Source organism: Calonectris borealis, chromosome 1 (assembly GCF_964195595.1).
Source record: "Calonectris borealis chromosome 1, bCalBor7.hap1.2, whole genome shotgun sequence".
NCBI classification, from domain to species: Eukaryota; Metazoa; Chordata; class Aves; order Procellariiformes; family Procellariidae; genus Calonectris; species Calonectris borealis.
This window is the reverse complement of record NC_134312.1, coordinates 14,057,627-14,080,355: the sequence shown is the minus strand read 5'-3', so window position 1 is coordinate 14,080,355 and position 22,729 is coordinate 14,057,627. Positions and strand designations below refer to the sequence as shown.

General features: G+C 37.6%; 1 protein-coding gene across 1 annotated transcript in view; it reads left to right on the top strand.

Moving 5' to 3' along the window:
* FBXL13 (F-box and leucine rich repeat protein 13) overlaps window positions 1-21,984 on the top strand; it is an 88,113-nt gene extending 66,129 nt beyond the window's left edge. The window contains 5 exon segments of the mRNA XM_075140608.1: window positions 5,399-5,482; window positions 11,348-11,482; window positions 14,761-14,924; window positions 21,824-21,923; window positions 21,925-21,984. Of these exon segments, the coding sequence (XP_074996709.1) occupies window positions 5,399-5,482; window positions 11,348-11,482; window positions 14,761-14,924; window positions 21,824-21,923; window positions 21,925-21,984 (543 nt within the window).
* The last annotated feature ends 745 nt before the right edge of the window (window positions 21,985-22,729 follow it).

Sequence of the window (22,729 nt, the reverse complement as noted above, 5' to 3'; positions counted from 1 at the left end):
GCTTAATTGTCTTGCTAAATAAGTCGAAGACCATTCATTAACAAAACCAAATATCATTCAATAAAGAGGATGTCAACTTTCTGCATATGAGAAACTGGTGGCATACTGAAGAAGTTACTGTACTTTTCTCATTAGGGCTTTGACTATATTGTTCTTACTCTCATAAAATAGATAACATTAAATTAAAAAAAACCCTAGAATTACGTTTTAAATATTAATTTATTTACTCACTAGAATTACATTTTAAATATGAATTTATTTACTCAGTTATTTTAGCATTCATTCTTTTACATTTCAGAAAATATTTCCTTCTTTATTCAAAATTGATTTTTTTAAAACAACACACATTTTTAAGTCTCAATAGCTTTTTTTAATAGTGGGAAGGACGATTGTTCTGGTTTTGTCATTCCTGAAGTACTAAAAATTGATTTCTTAGAGTTATAAACAACTTAAAAGAGACTTAGAAATGAAAAGATTTGCAACTTAGAGACAGCATTTCTTAAAAAAAAAAAAACGCAATGATGAAGCAAAGATGTTGAGTTCTTTGAAAAAACTACCTTTAAATTCTTTGAGAAAACTCCCTTTTTTTTCTTTTTTTTTCTAGCTAACCTCCCTTTCCTCATTATTTTCCCTCACGTTTTGCACTTCTAAACTCCCTGGAATAGGGACCATAGTGTTTTAAATTGTGACTATGGTGAACATGTTCATGAATGCATAGGTAATATCACAAGTCATTTTAGATATCATTGTAAAGGTCTTCACAATATATGCAAGGTGTTTAAGCTTTATTATGGAGCTGGAAACATTAGCATTTAGGACGAAAACCTGTTTGTCTTTCTTATAAAAGCAGACTCAATGGAAATGGTTCCATGAGTTAGGGAAGCAGTTTTAGTTACAAGCTTTATTCTCATACTCTCCATATTTTTGTTAAAATGTCTTGAACTTTTTCTGATGTCTATACGATACAGCTTTGCCAGCTTTGCTTCAAGTCTGAGAGTCTGAAAGCATGCAGCTGCCTAGCTTTCCTCATTCTGACACAAGCTGCTGATGCATATGGCCTGGGCCACCCATCTTCTTGGGACATTAAAAAAAAAATGAAGTATAGAAGTGTCAGGACATTTGAAGGAAATGTCAAGCAGGATTTAGACAGAAAAAGCATAGCAAAGAATAATAAAAGATGTTGTTAAAGAAACTTAATTGACCCCTGAGTTATACAGCGCATCCAGCAACTAAAACAGTAGTTGCCCTGACATAGACTCAGGAAGCTTAATATCAGTGGTGAATTATATGCAGTGTAATAATGAGAGAGAAAAAAATAGCCTAAAACATAAAAAAATAGTTAAAATACTTTAAAAATGGGAAGAACCCTGATACACTTCTGAAATCAAAGATAAAAAGGAAATAGAAAGTATACAGAGAAATATTCTTTGCTTCTGCATTTTCTTCTGCAATGACTGTCATGCGTGAAATTCTCTCTCATAATAATCTAAGGCCCCATTCTCTCTTCTGGCTGAAATGCCTCCTCAAGATTTCTCTGTGGCATCAAGTCACAGATTTTTTGCATGTTATGTGTAGTTACTCTTTGAAATTGAGGATAATTTGTAATCATTGGGAACTCTGAAGTAGTGGTTATACTACTTACTATAAACATTTAGCTCAACTTTCTTTTCTTATGTGTTTGTACTTAATGCTACTCAGATCCTGGCTGGTCCTCAAGGCCTGGCTGCAACATAAATATTTACTAATATTTTAATAATAAGTTTCTAAATAGGGGGGAAAAAAACCCAACAAAAGTGGCATTTTGCCTTTCCACAGTTATCTAGAGTAATTTCTTTGCACTCTTAGTGAGATTCTGAATCTACGGTGACTTGAATCCATAGCCCAGCTCCACATTTTGGTCTGTTAGAAAATTTGGCCAGTAGGACTGAGGAAGAGCCTTGTAAAGGTTAAGAAAAAAATGTTATCAGGTCTAATAGAAATAACCAGCAACAGACTGCAAATGAATTCGTTGCATTTGATTTCCAAAGGAAAGAATGTAACAAATCACATGCATTCCCAAGGCAGGGAAAAGGAACTGTTAAAATATATTAAAGTGGGCTCCAAATTCATATGTTAGGACTCCAGTTTGCTTGGGAGAACAGAGAAAGAGAGAATTTGACCTGGAGACTTAGAAACTTAATTGTGCATAGAAATAGGAAATACTAACACAGAGAGTCATTACAATCGATTCCAGATGTGCTAACACCTTGAGTCCCAGTGCAAGTCACTAGGAATGAAAGGTACTTAGCAATGTTGAAATTTGGTCTCGATATTTTTACAGGACATTTTGTTACAATGGAAGCCCTGTCATCTGGACTTAGTGTCAAGAAACATTGGCAACTGTATTTCATAAGTTATGATCTGGTCTAACCGCAAATGATGTTAGGTACAGAAATTAAATTTTATGGCATGGATTATACACAGTCATATGGGGGGGTTTCTGCACTGCAAGAGAAAAATGTCTCTACAGTTCCTGTAAACAGATCTCACCCACCTTTATATTAGCCCAAGTATTGGAAACAGCATAGCTACATTTGCTTAAGAACTTACCCGTTTTCCAGAAGGTTTTTGCTATCTAAAACTGAACTTTGTTCTGCCACGGATGTATTGTTATTAGCAAAATGATACTGCATGATAGGAGTTACATTCTTCTCTTCTAGAAAGTGTTTGATCCATGAAACTGGTGCCTGACTGTGGCAAATCTATGCAGAAATCTGAGTGTTTTAAAGGATAAGCTGAGTCATTTCATATTAAATGGCTCAGAAATGGAAGGTGGGAGATACCTCTTAAGAGCTGTCTTCCAAGATTGGAGTCACTTGGAGGTCAATCTGTTTGGTTTGGGGTATGAACAGGAAGTAACATCTGTATATCTCTGGAACATAAAGATACATTACAGATGCTGACCTTTAAGGTTACAAAGAAATATGTGAACAGAAATCTCAGAAGAAGCTGAAATAGCGTAGCACATGGTTATTGTTAGCGAGACGGTACATTCATTGTAGTCTGCAGTTGAAAGGCAGAGACTTGCAGCTTGTGAATATAAATAATACAGAATTGTTCTTTGGTATGCCATAGCCTCAGATGACTTTTGTCTCTAGCAAGTGAAGACCCTCACCAACTGGTCCAGTCAATACTCATTTTCTCATCTACAAAAAAACATGGTGAAATAATAATAAATGATGTTCTGCAAATGTGTGTAGGCCTCATGTAATAAAGCAAATGAAACAGAACAAAAACATAAAAATTGCTTGAAAAAAACAGCTGTTGGAGAGGAATAAGAAGTTTCTTTTAAAGTTGTTTTCTAAATGGAAATCTTAATACACATACATACAAGAGATGCAGGACAAAGTCTTCCCTTTCTCCGTGCAACAGAAGATTGATCAAGATACATGGGGTGATTTCTTTATGTTAAAGGGGAAGTATGTTTTTGGAGACACATAGAATGGGTGATCCTAGTCTGTATGCTGCACAGTATGTGTTTTGCTAGCATCTATTTCCAGGAGTTCCAATGATAATATGATAGCCCTGACCACATCTTTCAAAAACGTCTGGAGGCTTAGTATGGAAGAAAAAAGTCTCTAGAAGTAGGTCAGTATCCTGGGTGGGGATCCCTGATGTTATTTGTCAGTGAATATTACTGAATAAATCAGGAAGTCTAATAAAACTAGTGATAATTGGCTCCTTTGTATATATGTTAGATATAAAAATAATAGTTAAAAATTTCATACAGATTAGACTTCCTGCATAGAGCTTGTTTGAAGAGGTTTATTTTTGGAAACGTAGAAGTTTCGCAGTTTTTCTATATAATAGACAGTTCCTAATGACATTCCTTGTCTTCCATGTCTTCACTCTTTCCTTTCTCAAATCTGGAATTATTAATGAAGCACCTCACAGGAGGTGAAAAAAAAAACTTCTGTGATTCAATGTCACTCTAGTAATATAAAATGATTATAATTTAACTTTGAAGTCATAGCAGCATTAGTTGTCATGTAGCAAAAAAAATCTTTATAATATTCTTTAGTATTTCATTACCAAGTACATTAAAGTGGTGACACTTTTAAATAAAGAAAAATGCAAGAAGAAATTATGTCCATAAGGTCACACCTATCACTATCAGTCTCTGCTGTAAGGAATTCAAGTTCTGACATAAACCCATTTGGGGTTTAAGTACATAACTGTTTTTTTGTCTTGAATAGAAGTGCTCTGGTCAACAAAAATTTGAAATCTGTAGATTTTCATGAAGCTGTTGAAAGTAATGGTCACCACATAACTGCGTCTGCTGAGAAAAATGCAAATTTCTTCATTTTCATAAGTAGCCAGGATTGGAAATCTCTTTCATTGTTCCATTTTTTGTTTTTATTCAGCATGTGAGATTTCAGGAATTTGCAAAATTTGAACTCTAGCCGCACTCTTACAGCATTATCATTACAGTGTCCCCATCTGGATTCCAGACACTATTTACATGTGCTTATTTTTTCAAGATAGTATTTCCTCTCTGTGCAGTGCTATTCACTGCCTAATTGTAGATAATTTATTAATCATATGGAATAAAGTGATAACTTTGTTTTTCAGTAGAGTTTACTTTATTGATATGAAGCACAGACATATTCTGCTGTGAGTCTCAAAATATATTTTACAAAATCAACATTTCATTCTCCTTCAGATTAGAGAGTTTAGGATCAGAACATGGTCCTGTTCCCTGGTGTACAAGCAGTAAAAATCACAAAGCATATTTGGATCCTTTGGCACTCCTAAAATAGGAATTTACCAAAGATTTCACCTCCCTATTGCCTTGAATATGGGGGTTGTTCATGCACTTATGAGTGCGACTGCGTCATTTCAAATGTTGTCTTGTACCATAGCTGTAGCCATAAAGCCCTTAGCGGTAAGCAAATCATAAAGGCAGCAGTTTTAAGATGTTATTTGGTTGTAGCAAATAATATTTTGTTCTTCCCACAAAAAAAAATTGTGAAAAGTTCTTTCAAACCCAAATTTTGGAGGAGATCTGTAAATGTATTTTGCTTTATGAAAGTCCTAGTCTGTGTCCTGTGGAAGTATTTCATACCACGCTACTTTTCTTCAGTTTCTTTCTCTCTGAACAGGTAGGAAAATCTATTTTTTTGCTTTCTCAATTGAATTATTTCTGCAAAGAATTCTTAACTCTTGTACATACTTCAAGCAAAAATTGAAGGATAAACTGTATGCATTCTGCTGAAAAGAATGTCTTAAAAGGTGCTGTAATTCTTAGAAGCTTTAATATACAGGCATTGGCTATTATTGACCATTTTAACATATTAAATGTAATTACATATAATTGCATGAATTGATTTTTAAGATTAATTTTTCTGGAATTTTTTAGGGCTTGAGAGCCCTTGGCCGCTATGGAAAAATAAAGGAACTTTCTATATCAGAATGCAAAAACATCAGTGGTACTGGGATTCAGGTAAAACTTCACCTCTTTTCTTGGTGTTTCCTGGAAGCCTCTCTATTTCTTCAAATTAACCATGTCCAAAACTGATCTTATTTTACTCTGTACGTCATCATTCATTCTTCATTACACCATTCTACACTCTCACTCTTACAAATGATTCTCCCCTTTCATTCCTTTCCATTCCTTCCATGAGTTTTAATAAGTCTTGAATTCTGCTTGATTCTGAAATTCACTCCACAAGAGCCTTAATTTCTACTGAATTGTACTGTGAAATTGCAATCTAAATTGCTGGTACTATGATTTCTTTCTTGCTCTACAAATCCTTCACCAATTTCTATCTCAAACATACTTTTCCTATCACTGATGTGGGCTTTCAGGTCTTGCTTTCTGCTTCTTTAGTCAGCCATTTGTTGAATGCCGTGTTTAGATGACTTAGCATGCCTCGCTCAATGGAATAGTTGAATTTCTTTTAGTCTGTTACACTTGGTGCCTCATGTGCTGCTGGTATATTCCTACGCATCATTAACTCTTAGCGACACAAAAATATGTCTCAATGTACCTCTAAAGGCATTTCTTACCAGCATAAATGGTATGATTACCATGATTAAAAATAACAAATTATATTTCAATAAGAAATGCATCTTCTCCAGATTGAGTAGACATCTTCGCTATTTTATGGGAAAAATAGCACAAATTGCACTGTGTCATTATTTGAATAAAACCTTTAAAAATGTCCTACGAAAGCATCAAATGCGTAATTTATTCATATCTAATGATGAAACTAATCTGCTAGAAAATGGACTGCTTGTATTTTAAGCTAGATGTTTGAAATACTGACTTTTTATTCTGAAGATCTCATCATGCTCACAGCAAGACATCTATTGAATCTCACTAAACTTCATTTTTTCCATTGTTTTTCTTTTTAAAATTATTATTATACACAGTGGTTTTGAAATTTAAATATTGGATCTGGGCAATATAAAGCTAGATACTGTTCTTAAAATAAAAATATTAGATTAAAACATGTATTGTTTAGTATTCTGATCTCATACTTAGCCTATGAACTTAGAAATTTCCCAGGGTCAATAATCTTTATAAAGTAATCAGACAGGAAATTAATTCATTTGTAGAAAGGCAACCTACAAATTGAAGTTGCCACAAAGGCAGTTATTTATATTGATCATAAGTTATGAAGCTATACAGTGAGAAAATACTTTCTGTTTTGAATAATCAGCAATTATCATAGAAATGTTAACACTAATACAGTATTTGAATTTCATTTTACAATACTTATAATTTTTTTTATATTTCTGATTTACTGACCCTTGCTTTTTTTTTTAATGAATGTCAACGATGAGACTTGCCATCCAAATATTTATTAGACTTACGCTATCATCACAGCAGTAACTACATACTAAATTCTGATTTATTAGTACTCGTTGTCTTGTTTTGGTAAAACCAGTTATTCGGTGTTACTGTAATTCTTTTTATGGGTAAAGCATTGCACTGGAAACTGGAAAAGATTCAGAGAGGGTAATAGGGATGATCAGAGGTATGGTACAATCTCCATAAAAGGAACAGATAAGTAAGCAAGGAACCTGTGGTCTGGAAAGAGGATGGCTGAGGGAACACGACAGAGATCTGTTCAATTGCAAGTGGCATGAAAAAGGTGGATAGGGGTCAACTTTTTGCTGTTTAGTTCCGTACACAATCTACTGGGCATGAAATGAACCTAGTTTGAAAATTCAGAGCAAAAAAAAGGAGATGACTGTTCCCAAAATGTATCGTTAAACTGTGAAATTCCTTATCCCAGGTTGCTTGAGGTTTACCTAAATCCTTATGGGGATTTGACAAATTCACTATTATTGCAAATATTTACTGCTTTGTGTTTCAGAACAATGTAAGAAATAAACACCAGTTGGTAACTTTACAGTAGAAAAAAGAACCATCCATCTTGTTAGGAAGGAGAGAGGATTTACATCCAAATGAGAGCACTTTTTTCTGTAACTGAGAATTGTTCCTAACTGTATGTAACAGAAATGCTTAAATCATGTTTTTTAATGATATCAATTTCATGCCCATATGATTTCATGCCCATACGAGTTGCAGATCGTAAGGCTGCAAGTACAGGCCATGCCATCACATAATCCCAGTCTTCAGTTTCTACATTTTTTCCATTATAAAGCTCCAACATCCATCATTTTATAGCCATATATTGTAAGGATGAGTCAGTTGTTGCTGTGCCACAAGGGATGCATCTGGATTGAATCTTTTTACCCAACATACACGTCAGGCCATTAGGATTTGCTTCTTCAGGAATAATTCTGACTCGCCTTTCATGAATGTTCTGTGTGAAGTTCCATGTTTTTAACCAAAAAAATGACCAAGTATGTACATGTTGTGTACCTCACGGAAAGTCGTGTAGTGCCAGTGCTGCTGCTTTCAGAGGAGCATATTCACTTCTGCATTCTGCTGTGCTTATGGCTAAGAAGCTATTCCAGTTGTCTCACTACACAGAGTAAGTTCAAAGACTGTGAAAAAAGAAGTGTTTATGCTTTCCTTGTCTGCCATATGAATTTGAACTTTTTGAGGAAGAAAGCGTCAGCAGGGAGTACATGTAGGAGTTACAGAACCCATGTTGTCATGGATCTAGGGAGGGCAGGAGAAAGAAGAGGTATGAGTAAATCAAAACAAAATGGCAAGTCCTTTTTTGTAAGTTGAATCTAAGGATATGAGTTTATGGAAAATTTGTAGAGTAACGCCATTGTATGCTGCATGACTTGGTTATCCTTTGATTATATAAAGAATATTTAATTTATGTGAAAAGAAAATGCATATTAAGAGGGGTTTACTAACACTGTTAAGGTAAACTGCTGGAAAGTTATAAAATAACTAAATAATATAATGAAAAATAATATAAACAGAAATAACATTGACTGTACAGTGTTAATTCTGTTACTTGTTCCCAGGCGTTATAACAGTATGTAAATGCTTATGTGATCACATATTGTGTAAATAGGATCTTTGCTCATTCATAACTCAGATGACGCTCACTTAATGAGCAGCAATTTAGTATTTCATATTTTCATTGATGCTTGTGTCCTCACGTCTTATTTACACAGAATTAAAATTGTGCAAATAAGTTAGAAAATGTTATTTCCTTCATATGGTATTTGATTCTTTGTAGTGTCTAAATGTTTTGCAAACATTATTTATCTTCACCACCTCTTCTGTTATTTTCTGTAGGCGTAGAACCAGGGATACAGAGCTGAAGAGAGCAAACAAAGCTCCATTCCCTTTGATTGCTGTTTGCAAAATTTTAGTGCTGTTTGCAAAATAATGTAGGGGTAGACTTAGGAGCAAATTTAGAACCTAACTTTGAAGGATATTTTAAATATGTATGTAGACAAACTATGCCAGTAAAAACAAGATAAACATATCTCACAGGCATTGAAATCTTGGCTTCAGCTTGTGCCACATACCCTAGCTGAGAACGTAGTGATTAAGTCATCACATCTGAGGCCTAATTCTGAAGGGAGAGCAGTTTCTCTTACACATGGATAAAAAACATTCAGTTACTGGATTTAGAATGTTTCTGTATTGCGGGTAACAAACAGCCTGTAGAGCTAAGATTGAAATAGGAAAGGTACAGAGCCAATTATTAAATTCTGAATTGTCCACTCTAACTAGTCCTAAGTTAAAACATTCACATTTTGATACTTTTGTAAAATAAAACGAGACCCTAAAGCCCAAAAAGCACTGCCTTGCTAGATAGATATTTATCACTGATAGGTTGAAAAAAGAAGCTAAGTTCAGACAAAAAGTTCTAAAATTCTGGTCTATTCAGACTTAAAAAGTTTCTTTGCATCTCTTTAGGTAAGAAAGACCTATGAAAATCACACAGAATCACATAATTTTTGTCATAACAAAGCTAACATTTTCCAGTGATCAACCATATGTTAGTGCCTGAGTTCCTGTTTTACGCAAGGAAAAAATAGCTGTGTGTCAAAGGCAATAGTCGGATTACTACAGAATTTTTGTCAGTGTGATAAATATGTAATATTTGTCATGATAAATATGTGCATTTGTGTGTCTCTGTGTGCATGCACATGTGTTATTTATCCATGTAGTCCTTAGTCTGTTTACCTCAGGACTAATTCTTTAAAGTTTTGAAAAGCTTTGTGCAACCAGTGGTTTTTATTCAGTCTACTACATAAATATTTTCTTCTTTCCCCTATAGAGGTAGAATTTCCATTCCCGTAAGTGACAAATTACACTGGCCTTAGGCCAAGATTAGCAGGTCTGGAAGATGAGCTCAGTGACAAATTTAAGGCATCTCACCATGGTTTTAGGCTGGACATCACAGAAGAGGAGAGATTCTCACTGAAGCTGAAGCTTTGGTTGAGCTGCAAAATGTTCTCCGATGCTCACATCATGGCACCATTAGGTGAAGAAATACGATTTTAGGTTGTTTGGTTCTTGAATTAACAAATCTGCAGGCTCTTCAAGAGAAGGTTTCCACAAACACAAATTATGGTCTATCTTCTCCTTCTCTTTGTAGGCCTAGAAGTGAATATTTTCAGGTTTGAAAAAGATTCAGGCCAAAAGGTAAACAAAGTTTCAGAGTGCAAAGGAGAAAAGTATATTTTATGAGTCTATGTGGCCTTTCATAGGAGTTCCATCGCAAACAATAAATGTGCATAGTATGCCAAAGTTGTAACTACCCATGTTTCATGAGAAGCAAAGTTTTATGATGTGGGATATTCTGATGCTATTTAAAATATACAATTTAATGTGCATTTTGCTAAAAATTTTCATTCATATGATATCACCTGTCAGAGGTGCAAGTATCAAATGTAAGATGAAAGATACATAAACACATTGAATTGGTCAAATTGTCCTTTTGGTGTTTTCGATTGGCCTTGTAGAAGAGAACACGGAAAAGGTATTACTGTAAAAATTAAAAAACTCATGTAGAAGCTGGCATGTCTCAGTAGTAGTATTAATCATAATAGTAATAATAGTAATAATAATAATAACACCTTACACCTATTTATCACTTGCCATCTGCAGGTCACCAAACTGTTTTGTAAACAACTCTTGCAATTTCATAATGTGTGAGGTTATCTCCACTCCGTTCTATAACCTGGGAAAGGTCACGGCACCGTTTGGTCTGTTGTTTTCCAAAATGATCTGTTTTACAGGGCGTACGAAAAAGCTAATATCTAAGTTACAAAGGTGCTGGAACTGAAGTCAGTAGGATCCGCAGGTGCTTATCTATCTAAGCGTGAGGATAGAAATTGTAGTCAACAGGTATCACAGTGGGAATTACTTGGCGCTTCAGCCACAGTTACCTGGCCTGAGCTCCACAGAGCAAATCAGAACCCAGAACACCCGAGTGACAGTCCTGAGATTCTTACCCATTCCTTTCCAAGAAAATAATGTAATTTATACAGATACAGTTGTTTGTTCATTTTTGCAAAAAAAAAAGAGAAAAGTTCATATACACAAAAGCGGGCATTTGCAGAGGGTAGAAGAATAAATGTAAGCACAAACCTTTAGGTTCTGGGTTGTGCTCAATTTAAAGAATCCAAATTCAGCATATATTAATATATACAGTGGAACTTTTATGAACGTTCATCTAATGAACACATAGGATAATATATAAGGAATGGAAAAGAGCCTCTTAATGCATCTCTTCTTTTTCTAGTGACATTCACAGCCGAGGGCTGAATGACTTCCCTACTAATAAAGGGTGCCTAGAAAACTGAAGTGCCCGAAGCGGATCAAAGGACTGATGTAAATGTATTGTTAATTGAGAATAAATAGAGTAGGCATGTCACCTAAGAATGATTGGCTTGTTTGTCGCTCTTTCAGGAGTTCTGCAAGGGCACAAAATACCTGGAATACTGCCATGTCTCTTACTGCCCGCAGCTGACGGATGAAGCTGTGAAAGCAATGGCATTTCACTGCCACACGCTAACTTCTGTCAACATAGCGGGTTGCCCAAAGGTATGTATGAGAAATGGGGCAATAGTTTTGGGGTTGCTATTGCAAAGAAGTACTTAGTATTTATTCAGAAATTTGACCTGCTGGCATCTGTGTCTTGTCACAATTCTACAAGGTACTCAACTAATTTAGAAATCGGAGCGTAAGTCCAGCTGACTTTCCATGAGTTTAAGTTCTGAGACTTGGCTCTGGAGAGTGTTTGGCGTTCTTCTCATGGCTGCAGTTACAACATAAAGGTGTCCGTGCTGGATCAGGTAAAAGTTTGTCTCTCCAGGGGTTAATGTCTAGGGAAAGGTGGAAAGGGAAGGGCTTTCAGTGATACTTCCTGCAAATACTCTCAGCTTCTGGTGTTTTGGGTGCTTCCAAAGGGTGCTGTCTTTGTTTTAATAACTCTTGGTATTTTCATTCATGGAAAAAGTTGTTGTAGTGTTGCTTCCAACACTATCAAGTGGGAATATACTAAGTTTATTACTACTTTTGGAAAAGTTCATCTTGAACTGTCCTTCAAAATTTCGTCGTACTCATTGGGCCACTTTCCCCCTTTTTTCCTACGGAAGTGCCCGTGTTCCTTCCACAAGAAGTATGCAGCCATCATTTGTCCCTGCCTTCCTCCTCTCCAAGACCCATCTCCATAACCCTTGACTATCCTTTCAGCCCTCCACACAGTCCTCATGTCCTCTTATTCACTGCAGTGGCTGAGCACCTTAGCCTCCGCGCCAACTAGTTTGAGGTGACCCAGCTGACTAGTTAGCCAGCCCTAAATTATTCGTATTCTGATTGGTTCGTTAGCCTTTCAAAAGTTCCTAAGTTTCTCAGCCTCTAGGACAAAACCCACAGGCTGTCTCTCAGATCTGGCAGGCCAAGGAAGTTGCTCTGTGTCTACAATAGCCCTTGGTTTATATCTTACAGATACCTACTGTACAGCATTAATTATCATATACATGGGTCTCCATCTCCTGTATCCTTTGCTTTTAGATAGATATTAAGCTATTTTTCCATAATAACAGAGATAATAGAAGTTGGACATGGAGATCTTCCCAAAGTAGTTGAAGTTAGCTAGTTTTGCAAGCAGTCTTCTCTGCCATGCTTTCCACTACACTTTATAGACTAACACAGAAAAAAAACCAACCCAAAACCCCTATAAAATGGCAGGCTGGAAATTGGGAGAGTTTCTGATTATCAGAGCAATGAATTGTAAAACGGCATCCTGGGAAGGGAGATGGGGGCAAAGTATTAAGGAATGTTAGGATGGCTCTTGATAAGGGAATGAACTGGGTCATATTTTGTAGTTCCTTCAAATGGGAACAAAAAGTAGACTCGGAGACCTAGTAATCCCCTTCCAACACTTTGTTCCTAGATGATATCTTTTCTTTAAATGGTTATAAAACCAATCTGTTAACTGCTAATACCCTACTATTTTCAGAAAAGAACATCAAGACTCTTTCAAATAAACTTACACGTAAGTTTACAAGTCTTTTTTTGACTTGAATCCAGTTTGCAACTCCATAAAATGAGATGGGTACACCTGTGGATGTTAAAACTAATGGGTCTTTCAAATCCTTTGGCAATCTCTAGTGTAAATTGAGGGGATCCAGCTGCTAAGTAAGGAAATATTTTCCACTCAGAGACTGTTTAAAAATGGTCAGGAGATTAAAGAAGGAATGAACCTGTTCCAAAGGATATATGTTAATATGTCTGACAGTCATGTCCTGCAACATCAGCTATATTATATAAAAAAAAAGAATTTGAAAAGAAAATAATAGCAAGAGAACATGGAGGAAATCAATACACAAATACATGTCCATTAAGAATGTTTTGCCATGTGCTATGCAGGTTACTCTAAAATTAGAAGAGCTTATCACTTTAATCATATCTCTGGGGCGAATTAATTGTCTTTGAACAAACCCCACTGGCTTCGGTGAAAGTGCAGTGAGCGTCCCTGTCACGTCTCTGTAGGACAGGCACAAGTCATTTCGCAAATGCTGATACTAAAATATTGAGCAGTGCAGTTCTGAGTCTTACTCAAGGAATGAGCCTGATTCAAGGGTAATTCTTATTTCATAGGAGAAAAATGAAGTTGCTGTGGGAAACATATCCTACACATGAAAAAATAGAGCAAGAACTGAAAATAAATCCCTGGTTAAATGAATGAATCAGCTATTTAAATAGCAAAGTTCTGAAGACACAGTTCGATGGGCAATGAATTCTGTAATTCGGTCCTCTAAGACGAATAGGATTGAGTGTATGATGAACGTAGATTTCTCTTAAATGCATCTGATACCGAGTTCAGTCAGCAACTTCGGTTTATTTCAATAGGAATATTAATATTTTAATCTACTTATTAATCTATTGCAGATCTAATATTGAGCACATAGCTAAATCTGGAATAAGCAAGCACAGAATTTCATCTATATTCCAGGAGGACTTTATCATGAGATAGTGTGCTACCCAAAGTCCCAGCTTCATCTTGCCTACTTGTCCCTTTTGGATTCTCATGAGATATTGGCTGTTTAATCAAGTGAAACCCTCGTCTCCCTTTCCACCATCCCACTCCACTGATTTTAATCCAGTGTCTTTTAAAGGTCTTTAGCATGTCCCCTCTTGATTTTTGGTCCTGACTGAACAAGGTAATTAAAGTATTTAAACTGTTTCCACTGAGGTCAGTGGAGCAATTAAGTAGCTTGCATGACTGCTTATGTACCTTAAAGACTCTGTCTCATGTGTTTCTCAAATGCGACTTCCAGCATTAATGGCAATGATATCAATTTAGAAAAACGGAATTGTGAGGTGGAACTAAGCAGCTCTACTTCAGAGCTAAAGAAAAACAACTGTACGTTAAAAAGGTCTTGGTGTGAGACACTCATTTGTAACAGAGAATTGAGATACAAAACTGATACAATTAAACTATGAGTGCAGCCTAGTAGTTTAGCGAGAACGATGCAATAGCAGATCAGGCTAAAGGCTTATATGTGCTACATGCAAAATTATGAGGTTGGGAAAGTTAAACCATTCTGATCAGGTGAAAAAAATCCCACAATACTTTAGACTGTACTGGATTCACAGTTAACTAATACCTAATATGTTCCGGATATTTAAGTGATGGTTCTTGTAGAGCCTCTTGAAGAGATTCAGAATTGTGCTGTGCCAGAAATTTTACTTCCATGTAGTATTTTAAAACATAGTTTTCCCACAAATCGGACAAACTAAAGTTGTGCTCTGTGTTTTTGTCTTTCAACTGTTCAATAATCTAACTTCTGCGTGTTTTGTTGCTTCATTTACAGATGACTGACACCTGTATCCAATACTTGGCTGCAGCCTGCCATTATCTCCACTTCTTGGATGTCTCGGGTTGCATTCATCTTACTGACAAAACACTGAAATATCTTTGGAAAGGTTGTAAACAACTCCAGATTCTCAAGATGCTGTACTGTAGAAATATTACCAAGTAAGAGGATATTTTCTAATCTTAATTCAGTTGGTCTTAATTTGGTTGTAAACCCAAAACCATGAGGTTTTTTTCTTCATTGGCATCATGTTGCCATGCTAGGTATCATCTGGCTTGAGCCATCTTGCTCCTTTATCATCCAGGGGGTGTCCACGTTGCTGCCGTAGGATTCCTGTGGCTTGGTGTGGGTATCTACATGTTCTAGTGCCAGCCAGAAATGAAGGGGAATAGGGACCCCATTTATCTTTATGGCGGACAACGTCCTGTTAGGGAAATTTCTGCAGAGACAGGATATCACCTCAAGGGCATGTGGGAACATGAGGGAGATATAACCAGACGGGGCCTAATGCTCTCAGCCATCGCACTATGTACTTCAGCTCACTCCGAGGGTTTGTGGGAGCCTGTTTCCCACTGACTGCATGTCCCCATATGGCAGAAGCAGATTTGAGCATTGATGTGGCCCTGTGCTCAAAATGCAGCATGGTTACAGCGAATGAGTCAAGGTATCATAGTTTCATGAAGTACAAGTGAAACATACTTGTTATGTATCTACAATTGGAAGAAATGGGTCATCTATCACAATGCAATCCAACTTCCCTACTGGTGTAAATGGACCCAGCCTCTTCATTCCCCGTGGCATTTGAAAGCCAGTCAGTTCTGGTCGGGTTTAGTGCTGAGTTTTCAGCTCTGTGTCTCCAAGATGCAGATCCAATGTCCGTCACCCTTCCATGGGGGTTAAGAGCATCACAGACCAGGCGCCGTATCCCTAGAACTGCACAGTGGCCAGACACGCCAAAGGGACTGTAAATTTTAAGCACGGTCTATATATCAGAGTACATAACTTAATGACTTCAGTAAAAGTAAGAAATATATAATACTATTTATATAGAGAGTATCGATACTAGGTGACCTCTAACCCCACTCTAACAGGACCGCTGTAGATAGTGGACTCCAGGCTAAATCATTCCAGGGTTTAATAGTCACTTTAGAGACCACAAGACCAATGTAGATGCTTAGTAACTTAAAAGATATTTCCAGTGTGCTTCATGCTTTCCAAACCCTCCTTGGTTTATTTCCCTCTAACTGTCTAGCCACAAACAATTCTGCTGTCGTTACTTTTATTTTCTTTACTTCTCTCTGACTTAGTTTTCTTAATGTCATCTCAGAACTTCCGTCTCAAAACCTCTACTTCTAATAGATACAGAAAGTTTTTTGAAGGATTGGTGTGCAAAAGTATGAATTGAAAAAAATTATTCTAAATGAACTACACAGTTCATTCTGAAAAAGATATTTCAAATACGATTAATTTCCTCATAACTTTCTGATTTACAGTTTTTCTCATATTAAGCCTCAAGGGATTTTATTTTACCCCCGGATTACTGTTGTTGACTTGCTTTTTCTGTGACTTCATATCTCTGTTCAAAGCACTAAACAGTGTGTCATCCCTTTCGGGCTCTGGTTGCTTATACATCTTCCCGTAGAAGTGAGATGTAGTAGGAACAGAAATTTGGGTTGAGTTCCAGTTTACGTTGGGTGAGCCGTGATCAAAGAGCTGACCTGACTTCTCAGAAAACCGTTTGCATTATTGTAGCCTTTGCAGGATGACCCAGGATTATGCCTCTGCCTCAGAGTCCCATATGCTATGGGTTCTCCAAACGTCTTGATTAAACTCTTCTGACTCAGCCAAGGAATTTCCCAACCAGTTATTTTTACTGTAAAGAAAGCCCTGGAGAGTTACAGATCTTTACAAAACAAAAAGCAACCACGAGACACACATCTCCACCCAGTGTTATCTTTGCCCTTTTTGTGATTTTTAGAACTAGGCAAACTTTGTCAATTTTACTTTCTTGAGCCTGATTTTCTGGTATGTGACAGCCTTTCTTCGCCAGCCTCTAACCCTTTCAACCATATGTTCAATGATAGGAAACTCTTACCCCGGGCCATCTGAGTCTGGGACAAAACTATCAGGTGGATCGATCATGTAGAACAACGAAGATTTTTTTGCTTGTTCCTTCCAACAGGTCTGAAGAGCCTTCCTAGACCTAGGCAGGCTGCAGAACAGACTGACGATGTCAAGACTGGGGTCGCTTTTCAGTGCAGACTCTAAAATTGTCATTAGATAGAATGATATTCAGAAAATAAAGGAGTTGACAGCTAGAATCAGATATATTCCACATCCTGTATGTGTCACACTTTCGAAAAATCTTTTTTATTGTATTTCAAGGCCAATATTGCGAAGATGATAAAAGCATTTGTTTTCTGGCAATAACTACATCAAAAGCACAGTAAAATATGGCAGCGATGCTACACTGTTAGTCATCTTGCAGCAGATTTTCAGTCATGACATCAAAAGCAATGACAGCACTGTCATTTGTATGTCACAACACATTTTATAGAACTACGTATTTCATTCACAACCTGTATGTTTTTAGCAATGAACAAGCAACAGATTGTCAGAAAAATGAACAAGGCCTCATCCTCTGTTTTCAGACTAACTCTTACAACCTTATTTGGGTTCTTAGATTTTCATAGAATGTAGAGGAAGAGGCTGTTTTCGGGTGTAATTTACGTTCTGCAAGAGTGAAACATACATTTGTGAAACATTTCATTCCCTGTTTAAGGAGATGGAAGAGGACATCTATGTGAAAATCAGATTAATCTGGAGAACTAAACATGCTAGTGGCTTAGGTTCTAAATAAGCAATAGAAGAAATATGGTTTTAGTTTAAAGTTGCCCCACAAAATCTATAAATCACGTATACTTCATTTTGCCAAAGGAATTCCCCATTTTTTATTATTAAACACTAACCAGTCCTAGCAGACATCTCTTAATAGACTGAGCCTTGCAAATATTGAGGCATATCTCTTGTATTGTGTCACATTCTTTTTCAATGTTTTATTTTTACTGTTTCATTAGATTAAAATAGAAAACATATGGAGCCACAAAGGTCTTCAAGTTTCAGTCCAATGCAGCTTCATAGGAAACAGTTATGAGCATATAAATTGTCCATTCTTTCCAGTATCAGGTAGCATTCAAAACTGTATTTGCCAACATATTAGCCTGGTTCCAGGTTTATTAAATGTTAGAAGAAAAAAAAAGGTCTATGGCCTGATATCTTGCTGCATATTTCTGTATCCGGAGGCTAATGACCTTTCAATTAATCCTGTTTCTAAATGCCATAAAGAATCGTGGATAACCTACCTCTGGGAGTAAATAATACTGGTACAATTGATGTCTTCTACTAGAGGAAAAGCAAGCTAACTAACTGCTTTTTAAAATGTGGCTTCTATAGGAAAGGTTGTATCGGTTGTGATTCACTTGGGACTAATCCTACAAGAAACAACACACTGGCATCTTTAGGGAAACACTTCTCTTCCCTGTAAAACATTCTCCTTAAACTTCGAAACACAAATACCATCTAATGTCAGCTGCAGTGCTGAGAAAAGTGTGGCGCTCTATTAATATTTCTGGGTGCAAAATGAGTAAGGGAATCTGCCATGGCCTTGAGAAGCCAGCCAGCCTTCTGCTCTCACCAAACTGCATCTCGTCTGTAACAGTCTGGTGCCACCAAAAGCTGTTCTTTGAGAGCAAAATTAAATCTTTCCTTCTTTCTTGTCTGCACTAATATGAAACCAGTTACATCTCTCTTAAACTCATGACTGCTCTGTTAACAAGTGACTCATCACAAATACTATTACAATTTTTGCCTTTTAAACAGAAATTACATTGGGTCTTAATAGCTACAATACATTTGACATTTGGAGAACGTTCTGAGTTTGGGTTTTTGTTGTTGTTGTTTTTTGGTGGTTGCGGTTGATTAGAAAGAAGATTGCAAGAACTCTCTTTTCTTGAAAAAGCAGGATTTCTTAGGTATTATCCAAATATTCAGGTCTCGAGGCAAGAAGGATTTGGGAATCCAACACACATGTAATCGGAAACGAAGATAGCCTACACGTGATTTGGCAAAGGACTAAGAATAATTACTCTTAAGTTTTCTCTTGAAGAAAACATCATAGTACTGTCTTCTCACTGACAGTAAATTGCTCTTCAGAAGTGACATGGAGGCTCCTGGAGTGCCGTGTTTCAGCCATCATGTGCACTTGAACTGGATGCCATAAAATGATACAACTACTGACATAGCAGCTGACATAGACCTCAGATTACTTCAGGTTTTATATAGTCTTACCACTTTTTGTAACCTGGAGCATGCCTGCAGGATGCTTTCTGCTTTTCCCACTAGCTGCCTCCACTTGCCTCTTCAGCTTAATTTCTCCTGCATTTGCGTTATAAACAGTTCTCCCATGTTTAAGTTTTTATTTTCCATTACTTTTTACTCTTGATTGTTTTTTGTAACCTCATCTCAAAAAGTCCTTTTCAAAACCTCTGCTTTTTATTATGATGGACCCAGTCAAACATTTCTGAATTTTGGAATGGCTCAGGATTCAGACCGTGATGCAGAACTGTATTTTGTAGCTACCCCCTCTTAGGAAAAGGGATTGAAACTTCGGGTCAGGATTCGGTTATATATTCCAGTGCTGCTCAAGCCATGTGTTTGGGCCAATACTTTTGTCTGACTTACACCAAGAGATATTTGCTCTGCCAAAGATAATTGCAATTATTTGCTGAAATGCTTTTATTCATCAATGTGCTCATTTAAGACACTATATAAATAAATAAGCAGGCTATATCATAGTACAGTATATCTATTTTGCCATGTGTTGATGATTAATGAATGGCTGTTTCTGGCAAACCAATCAACTGTAGTTCCAGGCATGGGACAGCATAAATTTCCAAAAAAATAGTAACAGCTCCCCTTATACATGCTTCAGACAGCCGCCATACGTTGCAGTTTCCATGAAAAACAGGAATTTGGACTTGGATGAGATGATTTTTATTTTATAGCTTAGACCTTATAGCTCGTATAAATTGTGCACACATTCCTGAATGGCACAGGCCTCCCTAATATAAAAACAGATACAGCCTTGTGTTCATGTGGTTCATACAGTGTGTCAGTGTTAGATTTAAAAAAAAAGTACCCCGCAGTGGTTAAATGGAGCCCTCCTTGCTTCACCAGTTTCGTCCCTTTTCCACCCCTCCCCGCTTCCCCTTCCCTGCGGTGGTGGTGCAAGCGTTACAGCTGTGCACATCTGCCTCTTTTGTAACCATCTTCAGCGTTTTCACTTTGGGGAAAAAAAAATACTGTTGTAGCATACTGGCAGATAACAGACCACTTTAATTTGGACTTTTTTCCTCGGATTGTCCAGATGCCACATATTATATTGGTACAGAGCTTAGGAAGTTGGCCAGCAGGGAGAAAGCTGCGGCTGTGACACACCAGACCAGGTTGAATCTCCTGAAGAGGATGGGAGATGCAGAGCACTGGCTCTTCCCCAACGAGCACATGAGTGCGCTCAGCCCGGGGGAGCTCTCTGGAGTGCAAGAGCCAGCGACGGGGGGAGGCCGGGGGAGGCGGGTGCTCTGCGCAGCCGGGAGCGGGCTGACAGCCAAGTCGCAGAAGTGATGGAAAGAGAGAGACATTCAAAAGACTGAAAGTGGCGGGTCGAGTTTCTTCAGCTCGGGAAGGCGATGAAAGTTGCTGGACTGATACTGCCTGGAAAGGAGGGAGAGGAGAGAGTTGCTCTTCAACTTCTTCTTAGGGTGTCTCACTCAGCAAGCCTGATTTTCTCCTATTTCTGTGTCATTTTGCTCTAGTTCGCTGTTTTTGTGTTCTAATGCTGCAAAGGGGCAGTGGCCACAAAATGCTGAGGGAGATCAAAGGGGTCATGGGTGTTTTTGGACATCATAAGCAATTCTCTTCTGGTTCAGCTATCACAGAAGCTGCAAAACACAGCCGTGGGGCAAGCTCGGGGGCCAGTGCAGTAACAGTAAGGCTCTGAAACACTGCCCGTTGCGTATTCAATTCCGTTTCAGAAACAATGTATTTTAAAAAGAGGTGGGTGACAGAAGATAACTACAAGTGGAGAGGTTAGCCAAAAAGAAAGCAGGTGGTGTACCACGAAAGGGTAAAAATACTTGGAGGTGCCACAGAGACTGTTCAAAGGACAAAAAAAAAGATGGGGACCTGGACAGTTACCATAGCCTTCCTGTATAGCCATGAAAAACCACTCTGGAGCCTCTGTGGTATCTTTTGATGTAACTGGTTTATTTACCTTGTTTGGCGTTACGTTTTCTTCAAAACGCAGTGCTATTATTCCAATGGCATCGCCTACTCAGTCCCAAAGATCTGTGTTTCAGGCTCCCCAGTCAAGACAGACACTGACACGCTAGAGCAAGTGCAGATGAGGGCCACCAAGACCACTGAAGGGCTGGAGCACGTGACGTGTAAAGTGAGGCTGAAGGAATTGCTTTGCTCAGCCACAAGAAGAGAAGGCTCAGGCTGGGGGAGACCTTATTGCTGTCCGTAACTCTGACCAGAGGATACAGGAGAGAAGACATGGCCAGGCTTTTCTCAAAGGTGCACTGACAGGGCAGGCAGCATATGTAAAGTTCTGATTACATACACGGAAACTATTTTTTAATCAGGAGACTGGTCAAACACTTGAACAGGATCCCAGAGAGGCTATGCAATCTTCATCCCTGGAGATATTCAGAACTCAGCTGGCAAAGCCATGACCCACCTGTTCTAGTTGGATCCATTTAGAGCAAGACCAGGATTAAACAATCTCCAGAGACCCCTTCCAACCTAATTTATTCTGTTACTTTATGGCCTAACCAATCATCTTCTTTTTTAACTTCCACAACACCTCTTATAATATTGATAGCTTCAGTTAAAACAAGGAACTTTTGCTCATTAAACAGCTTTTAGTGTTCTTTGTAGAAACAGCCTCTGCAAAATTTTTTTTACTTTTGTCATTTTTTTTTTTAAACTCTTGTTGCAGACAAGCTGTCTTGAAATATACAGCCAAACTGGAGAACCAAGAACATAATGATGCTGACCCTCCTTCCTGGCTTGGATATGACCGAGATGGTAACATACTTACCTTCACCAAAAAACACACATTAGAGCCTGAATAAACAAATTCTTCAAAATGAAAGATGAAGAAATTGCGCAACATCTTCTACAGTTCAAGGGTTTTTCACTAGAGCATGAAAAGAACACCATATTATTTTTCTTAAAACTAATCATACTTTAATAAAAGGCCGTTTGTTGAATTAGTAAGGAAGCACTGCGAATCTTTCTCGCAGGAGTGCGTGCGCCTTCAAGCAAGATGGCTGCACTGAAACAACATTGCTAACTTTCAGATGTTGATTCAAGCTGTCTTCATTTTTCAATAATGAGAAGTTTTCGTAGTCCCATGCAGAGTAAGTAATAAAAAAATCTGTGTGTGTTTGGGGTTCTTGTTTGCCATGAAGGTCCTCTCCAGGACATAAACACTCTGACTTCCCACAGAACTTCACACTTGACACGGCTGGTGCTCATTAAGTACAGTGTTCTTGAGCAATGAAGAACACTGAATAGGTAGTGACTACCGATTCCTTAATACACAACTACACATGCACATTTAAGCACAGTTCTCTACTTCTCAACAGTCCTTGTGCACCCAGAGCCCTAATTCTCATAAAAGGCTGAGTTCAACTTTCTAAGAGAGCTGATTTGCAGATCTGAACTGCGGGCTAGCTGGCAGCTGAGAGTCAGGAGAATCAAATGAAAAGGAGCACAGATGAGAAAAGTGTTAAAGGATAAATTTTCTCCAGTTACAAGAACATGCCTTCTCATCAAATGGACCAAAAAAAAAAGAGCACACGTGGGATTTGCCATTCAAATCCTAATTACTGATAACCCA